The 11980-nt window shown below is 40.1% G+C and overlaps 1 protein-coding gene across 1 annotated transcript; it reads right to left on the reverse strand.

The window, feature by feature from the left end:
* Nucleotides 1–810: 810 nt before the first annotated feature.
* LOC139448075 (solute carrier family 22 member 15-like) lies at nt 811–10770 on the reverse strand. The gene is made up of 6 exons (XM_071229586.1): nt 10570–10770; nt 8281–8415; nt 5651–5733; nt 2888–3008; nt 2080–2156; nt 811–992 (listed from the first exon to the last, which is right to left on the reverse strand). The coding sequence occupies exons 1-6, from the start codon at nt 10734–10736 to the stop codon at nt 811–813; spliced, it is 765 nt and encodes a 254-aa protein (XP_071085687.1). The 5' UTR covers nt 10737–10770.
* Between the last annotated feature and the right edge of the window lie 1210 nt (nt 10771–11980).

The raw sequence follows: 11980 nt of genomic DNA on the forward strand, positions 1-11980 counted from the left end.
ATAAAGGGAGATAAATGTGAGGTGGGTAACTCTTGTATTACAATAGTTCCGTCAAAGTGTTATGTTCACTGCAGTAAAATATCAACTGTTATGTTCACTGCAATGAAAATTTTCTCAACTTCAGAAAACTCAGTCTTTCAGACTGAAGTATGTAATACATAAATATATTGTTGTGACAAACAGCAGATCAACATTAACGACAGGTGATTGAAACATGTAACACTCAGATAATTGTATGAAGCCAGATGCATAGTAAGGATTACAGATTGAGGCGTCAAGATGCTGTAACAAACTAATTAATTAGTCTATTGCTTGATTAGACAGAGAGGATATAATACTCTTGATCTTTGTGGACGGAAAAAGGTTGGTGAGGACGGTTCTTCTATAGCTTTTGAAAGTATAACTCACCAACTTCCAGATTGCCAATCAAACAGTTACCTTGGAAAAGTTAACGAATTGTACAGAGAATGTGAAAAACTTAGGATTTAAATGCACTGTGGGGAAAGACCAAAGTGACTGCGTTTCTTGATTTTGGTCAGATCCTCGAGCTCGGATACACTCCTGATATACTGTCTTCGGGCTAACTACCATGTAACTACGACATATCTGGAATCACTTAAATGCCATAACTGTTCATTCGCATGTAGCTCAAAATCGTGCCATTTAACCGTCAACCGTGTATGTAAGATACAAATACAAGGTCTTGCAAAGGTGTTGTGGTCATAAAAATCTGTGTATTTATGTATGAGCATGTCTGTGCCTTGACGAATGAATGTGCCACTGTGTCGATTGCTGTCTAAGTCCCTCCGCTTAAATCTTGGCCTTTTCCATGTCGGATGAGGTCGCCACCATCTCAACCTGCCCAGCTGAGTTGACCTTACTGATGCTGTCGGCCAGGGGCTGACCCTTTGTCTCCTTCAGGATCAGACATAACACTCCACAGACAGCCATTGTCGAGCCAACAATGACGAACGGCACCAAGACATCATCCCCTTCCTGTTGAAATGACGTTACATCGACCAATAACATAGGCCTTATTTTATTGTGCTGTTTGTGGTTTAAGGCTGCGTTCATAGGTAAGTTCAGGAGACTATCTCATGACATATTATTGATCATAAGGCTTATTCACCAGACAAAAAGACCAAAACAAAACAATCAAACTCCAGAGCTAGAAGATCGGGGTTAGAAACGGTCTCCATGCTTGTTGTGAGAGGCGACTAACGGGATCGGGTGGTCAGGCTCGCTGTCTTGGTGAATGCATGTCACCGTATCCCATTTGCTTAGTTCGATGTTCCTCATATCAATCACTGGTTTGTCTGATCCAGAATTGATTATTTACAGAAAGGCATCATATAACTGGAATATCGCGACTATAAACAACAAACAGCGAAGGAGGGATTTTATTGAAAAAGATACTGCCCCAGAAAAAGGAATTTGCTTCAGACTGTTGAAAAAATAGGAATTTGCCACACAAAAAATCACATTGTTACAAAGTATTTTTTCTGGCTTCTGGTTTTAATTTAATAAATATCTGGTTTTGCGACTGTTATATCTAATATCCAGACAAAAGTACCCCCGAATATCAAATGGTCGGTCCCTTGCTATTCATATTGTAACTACTTTAAAGGCATAAAGGATGTTCGTCTATGTAAACGGTTTGAATGTTAGCCAATAGTTTTGAATTAAGGAGTATATATATTATAACTCACTCATTTGAATATTCCATGTGTCTCACAAAGCGACCGCGGCCATATATTGATGTCATGAGAAATACCTAGAAGATATTCATAATTGATAGCAGCGATAGATAACTATACATATGCTCTCAACTGCCAGAAAGTTTAATCTTCATTGCCCAAGATTAAGTCCAAGGTCTGATGTAACTGTTCTCACATTGCTTCGTGGTAAATGACTCGCATCTTACGGACAAACACATGTTTTTCGGGTCCATTCTAACTCGGGACCAAAACGGGGTCCATGTCCCATATTCGAGTATATCTATCCAGATGTTTCACGAAAACCTTGTGGTAAATACTCAATGGAATGATCGTTACAAATTCGAATCTGATCAAAGAAAACCTGCCATGGCAAAAATGAACGGTGCGACCATACCGCCAATACGTGCTGTGGTGTTGGCAGCTCCATAGCCGAGATTTCTGAAAAACCCACCGTAAGATCAAGGTTAATAGCTTTAAAAGTAGCCACAATTTATGTCAACCAATGCTGAATAATGAACATGATACAGAATATATATATAGTAGGTGGAGGATTAACAGTAAAATTTGTATACATGAGAGAGATTAACATGAGTAAGTAATGACAACAGAAGTACTTATTTAACCCATTCGTGTTAATCACTCTCATGCATACAACTGCTGTTACTGTTAATCCTCCACTTGCTATATATATTCTGTTCCATTCATTATTCAGCCTTGCTTAACAACGGTATGAGGATCTATACTGAAACGTCACCTTGACGGTGAATAAAGAAGTTATCCTTAAATTGTGTCTACTCTGTCATCCGTCAACTTCTAAGTAATGCCTATCAAACAAATCATTAGCTATGTAAAACACATACGTTCCTGCTAGGCGTATTCAAACACGTCAACGTGTTGTCTGCTTTGTTGTAGGCGTTCCCATGGAAACAAAATACAACTTCCGATTAGTGTCAGTTTGACCACATTTAGCTCGGCGTGTCAGCTCCACGTCGGAGGAAAGCCGGACGAGACGCAAGACATTTATCACTTTCGTAAAATTGTTACTTTGTGAGAATGGGATTTGTCGGTATAACGATATCTACCTTGTGAAAGTGGGATATGTCACTATAACAATCTCTATTACTCTACCTTCAACACGTGTGGAAACTGCAATTATGTACTCTATGTACCTTGTGACAGTAGGGTACGTCTCACTCGACCACAACTGAACGGCACACCAAGCAGCACCAACTCCAATTTTGGTCCCCATCGCCAAGACATTGATGATAATTCCTTGTTTCTCCCCAGAAACTGAAACATATAACAAAATGAACATTACATGTTCAAATATGCATGAACAATATTACATGTCAAGATGTATATGAACACATATTAAATTCAACATATGTATAAGCAATATTACATGTCAAGATGTTTATGAACAATATTACATGTCAAAATTTGTATGAACATTATATTATATATCAAGATGTTTATGAACAATATGACATGTCAAAATTTGTATGACATTACATGTCAAGATGTGTATTAACAATATGACATGTCAAAATATGTATGAACATTACATGTTAAAATGTGTATTAACAATATCACATGTCAAAATATGTATGAACATTACATGTCAAGATGTGTTTTAACAATATCACATGTTAAAATATATGTGAACATTACATGTCAAGTTGTGTATTAACAATAAAACATGTCAAATATGTATGAACATTACATGTCTAAATGTGTATTAACATTATTACATGTCAAGATGTGTATTAACAATATCACATGTCAAAATATGTATGAACATTACATGTGAGTGCGTGAGTATGGTTTTACGCCGCTTTTAGCAATATTCCAGCAATATCTGGAGGGGAACACCAGAGAAATGGACTTCACACATTGTACCCATGTCGGGAATCGAACATTACATGTTAAAATGTGTATTAACAATGTTACATGTCAAAATATGTATGAACATTATATGTCAAGATGTGTATTAACAATATTACATGTCAAAATATGTATTAACAATATTACATGTCAAAATATGTATGAACATTACATGTCAAGATGTGTATTAACAATATTACATGTTATGATAAGTGTGAAGAAAGAAAGAGACTACATTGTGTATTTTTTAGAAATTATCATTTGTTCACAAAAAAATAGTTATTCATGAAACATGATGGTTGAAATTAGTCTAATACAATTATGCTGAAATTGAAATGCAAGACCATTATAACTCACACATAGCTTGCAAAATAACCTGCCTTACAACTTTCATCACTCCCCGATGTCTGACATTCGGCAATAATACGAGCGGCAGCGCACATATTTTACAAGGTGGTATATTTTCCTTGACTTTGTCCGATTACAAAATAACTCTGTTACTTAAGTTCATATATAAAGCATTTCACAGATTTCAGATATATTCCATATTTATCAGAATGTTCTTTCCATAAAAATGCGACATCGCAGGTTACGACAGATTGATAATGAAAGAATACATTGGGTATATGTCAATCTTTGCCAATCTTTACCGGCCACCACTCTATTATGATAAATACAATGTACCCACGACGCTCACTTTGCATCATACTGCACCATCTCATTCATTCTGTCACTAACTTCGTGCATAACTAGACCGCCTCCGTGGTCTAATGGTAGAGCGTCCGCCCGGAGAGCGGAAGATCCGGGGTTCGATCCCCAGCCCCGTCATACCAAAAGACGTAAAAAGATGGTACTTGTTGTTACCCTGTCTGGCGCTCGGCATAAAGGGGTTAAAACAAGGACTGGTCGGCTCGGAGTCAGTATACTGTGTCTGAGTGGGATATTCATGTTAAACTGCGGCATGGTATCTCAGTGGGCTTGCACTATAAATTGGCATCAGTCCGGACTAGTACAACCAGACACACACACACACACACACACACACACACACACACACACACACACGAGCATGCACGTCGCTATGTAAGTGCAAAACGTTAAACCTCATTTCACCTCACCTCACCTCGTGCATAACTACTCTTGCTCATTGTTGTATTTTGATTGGACAGCTCTTTCTATAGCAACGCGGATTTTCGAAACGAATACAAAACGAAGCTGGGGTGGGATAGGGGTTTGCGGATGGTTCCTTTGCTATTCATCATAATAAAATAGAGATATAGTACATTGGAAAGGAAATGTCTTAATGGTACATAAACTGCCGGGCAAAAGAAAGTATACACCCACGTTTGATGGCTGCTTAAAAAAGAAACAAGCAAGAAATGGTTATTCGATGGTGATGTACTTGACACTATCTTCCCAAGGCAAGGGAGTTAACTGAAATCCAGTTTCCAACCTTGCCGAACTAGGCCGGAATTTCTACGTTCGATCGTAGCGCCACTAATGGCTATTATGAGTTATATCCCTTCTATGCCCCTCCTACTGGCCAATCAGATTCCACCGCTGATATCACTTGCATTTGCTTCAAAGAAAATGGCGGCGTCTAGTGAAGACGATCTAATCGATAATCAATATCAATATTGTAAAAGGACGGGTCCTACTTCCCCAAGTGCTTCAAATTACGTGAGCACCTTCATTAAAAACGTGAAAAGAGTTGACAGTACACATGCTTCGCAAATCTTGCAATTGACGGAATTCTGCACTACGAACCGTATGTTGATTTCGTTACGCGATTTTGATTGGACTATGATTAGAATCGTTGTCCAGCCAAAATGTAACTCCATAATTCCAGCCTAGTTCGGCAAGGGTGGAAACTGGACACAGGTATAATAGCTGTGTTTTGGATCTTAAGTGGCAGTGTTTTCGCGAGTGTTTTTTAGCCCAGTAACGTTTTGATAACGTTTGTGTAATATTTTGGTCCAATCCAATTTTCCAGAATATACTTTCTTTTGCCTGGTAGCTGATATAGCGAAGTAGCAAAAAATCCAAACCTGTTCTTGTTGTAATGGCTACTCCAAAAGCACCACTCACAGCAATTACGAAAAACATGAACGAGGTCCATCTTCGGCCAAATCTTCAATGTAATGTTTTTCACATATACAAAAAAGGCAAATGTTACATAGATGACACACTTATATATCGTATTAAAAAGTTTAGATTTAGAGTGTCCTGGCGTTCAACTGGACCTAAATCGATCCCGTATATGCTTCAAAAGAAATCAAAAGTAAAGCCACGGTCGGGTAGCCTAGTGGTTAAAGCGTTCGCTCGTCAGGCCGAAGACCCGGGTTCGATTCCCGACATGGGTACAATGTGTGAAGCCCATTCCTGGTGTCCGCCGCCGTGATTTTGCTGGAATATTGCTAAAAGCGGCGTAAAACCATACTCACTCACTCACTCACTAGTTCTCTTATCTCAACATGACTTGGGTTATAAAGATCCATCAAATCTATGCTTTCTCAACAAATCAAAAGTAAAACCATGATTCAATACTTGCTTACTACTGATAAACCCTGATAAGTTGAACCAACTCACAAAACGCGTTTGAGACAAGTAGGCGGAGCAAAGAATTTGGGCAAACATATTTGGTATGTTACAGGAAGAGACGGTGTAAACATGTTGTGCACGTGCAGATCATGAGGACGAAAAAAGTGTCAACGCTCCCGTGGACACACGCGTTGCTCATAAGAGGTCGGCGAGAAAAGCCGACAGCAGAATTTTTAAAAGTCGTTTGATAGAAGTTAATTAAAAATAACAAATAAACATGTCAAATCTAGGTAAGGATGTCGAAATAATACAATCTCAGGTTCGAGAATTGGCCTATAATGTCATAAATTACATGCCGAAAGAATGTGCAAATAAATCTCAAGCAAAAAGCTGGATATGCAAACTTTTTTAGTTTTTGGTCTTTCTTCCACACTTTGTTTAAAAACTGAACGGTGATACACTGGTACAGTACGTGGACTTTACAGGCAAGAATTTATTGTATGGAAAGATGTACATTTTTCTGAAAACCATGTACCACAATTATATTGACATGACATGTATATATAATTGTTGTACCTGCTGAGATGAATAAAACAATAAATAAAATTTTAAAAATTGTGAAAAGTTGGCATGGTCACTGTGCTGTCTGTAACACCGCTAAAGCTCATCGTTGTTAGCCGAGACAGGACACGCAGGTTTCCATCGTACTACTTATCGCGGACCACCCGCTACCCCTTTCATCACAACAGTACGCGCCAGTGGGCGGACCTCATACACAGTAACACGGGGTTATTTGTCATGTCACAGTTCAACTTATCCTGGCTTACCAGTAATTCTCTTATTCTTAATATACTAGTAACTTTTGTGTATACATTTAATTGTATATACTGAACTACACAACTTCATCTTATCTTATGGTGGTAACGATGCCGATGCGATTTTAAATGTTATCTCACTCACTCTCCTGGCAAATTGTGATGTAATGTCTTATTCCGTCTATGTTACTGCACACCGTAGACCCGTGGAGATCCGGGGTGGAATAGGTCTTCAGCAACCCACGCTTGCCGTAAAAGGCGACTATGCTTGTCGTAAGAGGCGACTAACGGGATCGGTTGGTCAGGCTCGCTGACTTGGTTTGATGCATGTCATCGTTTCCATTTGCGTGGATCGATGCTTATGAGGTCAACCACTGGGTTGTCTGGTCGGGACTCGATTATAATTATTGACAGCTGGAATATTGCTGATTGCGGCGTTAAGCAACAAACCAAACCAAACCAAGAGCACTCTGTAGTTATTCTTGTCAGGACCAGACAAACAAGTGAATATCGATCTACTTAATTGGGCTTTATTGTGACGATTCACGCTTGTGTATTATCGAGCTAGATCCAGACAGCCCACGGACTGACATCACGAGTATTGATCTGCGTGACTGGGGTCTTATAGTCATTCCCCATGATATACAGTTGTTTGACGAGGGAAGAACATTTGATGTTTGATTGAACTTTACCCATACCAATTAAATGTGCATCACGGTAGTCTTGTCTATAACACGTAACTTTACGTACGCGTGTGATCTGTAAATAAACGAGTCTGGACTAGAATAACCAGTGATTGACATCATGAACATCGATCCACGCGATTGGGCTTTATTGTAAGGATCAAGGCTGTAAATATTCGAGTCTTAACCTTCCAAATTGCCAAATCCAGGAATTGATATGATGAGCAAAGGCAATCAACAAGTTAAAATTGTAGCTTTCGCATAACGACCCAATGCACCTGATGTCTTGTCCCACCCTATCCCAGTCTCCATGTTTGTTTGTTTGTTTGTTTGTTTGTTTGTTGTTTTACGCCGCACTCAGCATTATTCCAACTATATGACGGCGGTCTGTAAATAATCGAGTCTGGACCAGACAATCCAGTGGTTGACGTCTTGAGCATCGATCCACGCAATTGGGATACGATGACATGCATCAACCAAATCAACGAGCCTGACCACCCGATCCCGTTGGACGCCTCTTACGACAAGCATAGTCGCCTGTTACGGCAAGCGTGGGTTGTTGAAGACTTATTCTACCCCGGATCTTCACGGGTCATGTCTCCATGTAAATCAGACAAGACATTTGGAGCGTCCACTCACTTGTTGTTCATGAAGAACGTCTTCACAGTGGCTGGCACTTCCACCACTGCCAGCAGGAAGATGTTCAGATACAGGTTGCCTGCGAGTCTCCCAACTCCGAATGATATCCCATAGTACACCATCGACAGGCACATCCTGTAAGAATATATTTATTAACATGTCGTAGGCCTACTGATGATAATATTCTAATGGGTGTGTGAGTGAGTTGGGTTTAACGCCGCTTTAAACAGTATTCCAGTTATATCACGGCGTGTCAGCTCAATGTGGGAGGAAAGCCCGAAGTGATGGAGGTTTAAGACGTTTAGAACTTCGGTGAGCACGAGCACGGGTATGGTGCTGACAAACCTAGAAACATTATAATTGAGGCGAACCGGGATTCCAACCCACAAGCATAGGTTTCTGGCGTGCCAAAGGGACCCAACTCTGCACCGCGAATCGCGGCGCCTTAGACGACTGGGCCACCCGTTTTTTTAATGGGTAGAGTTCACATGTGCCCTGACTCAACTCAACTGGGAACAACACAATTTGGAGTAAAAACAAATGACAATATTTGAAATTACATCAATGTGGTTCAATTATAAAAGCATCTGAACATATTTTACCTAAGCATAATATACTGCAGTGTTGATGAGGTCGGCACGTAAATATAATACGCCGATCCCAGAGAAAATCGCTCTCCCTTACCTGCCGAAAATGTTATAGAAAAGCAAAATAGTGTTGAAAACATTTTGGACGATTTAAAATGGACCATAAAGTATTTGTTTTTTACACAAGAATACATAGTCATCATGACACACCCTAGGTGTAACAGAGGGGCATATAATTAATGGTTTATATACTGGCAGACTTCTAATCAGATGAAGGGCGTCTTCACTGGAATAGAATGCAAGCTTGGGAAAAGCATAGTTAATTTATTGGTTTGGTTGGTTCGTTGTTAAACGCCGCTCTCAGCAATATTCCAGCTATATGACGGCGTCTGTAAATAATCGAGTCTGGCCCAGACAACCCAGTGATTGACATCATGAGCATCGATCCACGCAATTGGGATACGATGACATGCATCAACCAAGTCAACGAGCCTGACCAATAGAGCCCCGTTGACGCCTCTTACGACAAACATAGTCGCCTTTTACGACAAGCATGGGTTGCTGAAGAGCTATTCTACCCCGGATCTTCACGGGTCTGCACCTTTGAGAATCAGATTACGGCAGGCATAGGAGTGTAATAGAGGGGCATATAGGGGCAGATAATGAACAGTGGATACACTGGCAGACTTCTAATCAGATGAAGGCTGTGTTACTGGAATACAATGGAAGTTTGGGAAAAGCATGGTGAATTGAACGAGGCACAACCTCAAGTTCACTATCAATCAAATATACGCTGCGGAATATATGATGTACCTGTACTCTTCGTAGAAGTATGTCACCCACCCTCCTCAAACGAAAGATAGATAGTGGACTGTTTAAAAATTTCATATGTATAAACCCTTTGATAATAATACGGTCATATACAGTTTGTCTTCAGTTGGTACTTTGCACTATGAAGAGGAGGAAATAACCTTAAGCTATACATCTTCTATGACGGATTTTGAACTTAACAAATTTATCCCTTAATAATGTGTGCACAATATTATTCTTGTATACTGAAAGGACTGTAATCCTGTGGCCTATCATAGTAAATACATGGTTTCTTGAGCTGTATCCGTAGCGGATGTATGCAACATATCATCATTGCGCCCATACTCGGCTCATTGCAATTGGACGTACAGAAAAACTGATGTAGATACGTAAGATGACAATAAGCAAGAATGGGTAAACATCCTGGTTATCTACTGTCTACCGATATTGAGATTTCTTTTGTGACAGCTACAGATCCCCGGCAGATCCGGGGTAGAATAGGTCTTCAGCAGCCCATGCTTGCCGTAAAAGGCGACTATGCTTGTCGTAAGAGGCGACTGACGGGATTGGCTGGTCAGGCTCGCTGACTTGGTTGATGCATGTATCGTATCCCAATTGCGTGGATCGATGCACATTATGTCAACCACTCGATTGTCTGGTCCAGACTCGATTATTTACCGACCGCCGTCATATAACTGGAATAGTGCTGGGTACGGCGTTAAACCCTTCGATTGTCTGGTCCAGACTCGATTATTTACAGACCGCCGTCATATAGCTGGAATATTGCTGAGTGCGGCGTTGAACAACAGACAAACATATGTGCCATTCCCTATAAAAATTACAGTTGCTGTATTTATATGTCTCCCCTTTCTTGCTCAACCTCTGTACCCACCAGAGAAACTGTATGATGAGAGACTTCCAGCAGATGCTCCACCGCCTGTAGATGTCAAGGTAGGTGTACTTCTTTCCAGATGCTCTCAGCCTCTCCTCCTCCTCCGCCACCTCCTTCAGCAACTGTGCGGTGTTGCTGGGTTTCTCTCGCTTGTTGTATCGACACATTTGATCCACGACCTTCTCTGCCTCGTCCAATCGTCCTTTTACAGCCAACCAGGGCAAACTTTTTGGGATTATGCTTTGCAAGGTAAATGGGAGTTTGCATACTTAACCTGAGTGGAATCTGTTTCGGCAGAAAATCTAGGCTGGTTATGTTCTTGCATTGACAGGGGGTACGGGTGGCCTAGTCGTCTAAGGCGCCGCGATTCGCTGTGCAGAGTCGCGTCCCTTGGACATGCCAGAAGCCTATGATTGCTGGTTCGAATCCCGGTTCGACACGACTATGTTTCTAGGTTTGTCAGCAGCATACCCGTGTTCGTGGGTTTCACCGAAACTGCATCACTTCGGACTTTCCTCCCACATTAAACATACATGCCGTGATGTAACTGGAATAATGTTAAAAGCGGCGTTAAACCCAAGTTAAACTCACTTACTCTTGCATTGACAATTTATATTATAAACAAAGCAATGCATTTGTGGGGATGTACATTTCTAGTGTGTAGCAAACTTTTCATTGAATAAAATGCTGGTAATCTTTAATGAGAAGAAAACCTTATTCGAATACTAGAGTACTTAGAGCATGCAAACATAATATGGCACTCATCTTCAACAGAATACACTGTGTACTTAGATTTACATTTATTTAGATTTAGAGTTATCTGCATTTTTGCATTTACATTAAATATGTTAAAATAGTACTACTGTCATCGATCCCAATTGCGTGGATCGATGCTCATGATATTAATCACTGGATTGTCTGGTCCAGACTCGATTATTTACAGACATCCGTCACATAGCTGGAATATTGCTGAGTGCGGCGTTAAACAACAAATCAATCCAATCAACCAAATAATTATATGTGTTCCAGTGGTACATGTTAATATCGAATATTCTTGAGTCAATCCAATGTTATAGAGTGAAACACAATCATCACCAGCTAGTCTTCAATTCCACATTCTTGTTTGTTTGTTTGTTAACGCCACAGACATTTCTATGATTATGGAAATGTTAACTCTTTTACCAAACTAATTCTAAGCTCAGAATTTATATTTTAAAGAGTATTTGTTTGTTTGTTTGCTCTGTTAAGATTCAGTAGAAGTTCATACCATTGTATTTCAACAATAAGTGGTTGTCAGTAATGTAGTTCTATCTACTGGCAGCTTTGTTTGTTTGTTGTTTAACGCCGCACTCAGCAATATTCCAGCTATATGACGGCGGTCTGTAAATAATCGAGTCTGGACCAGACAATC

Source organism: Haliotis cracherodii, unplaced genomic scaffold (genome assembly GCF_022045235.1).
Source record: "Haliotis cracherodii isolate W230 unplaced genomic scaffold, xgHalCrac1.p SCAF_7, whole genome shotgun sequence".
NCBI classification, from domain to species: domain Eukaryota; kingdom Metazoa; phylum Mollusca; class Gastropoda; order Lepetellida; family Haliotidae; genus Haliotis; species Haliotis cracherodii.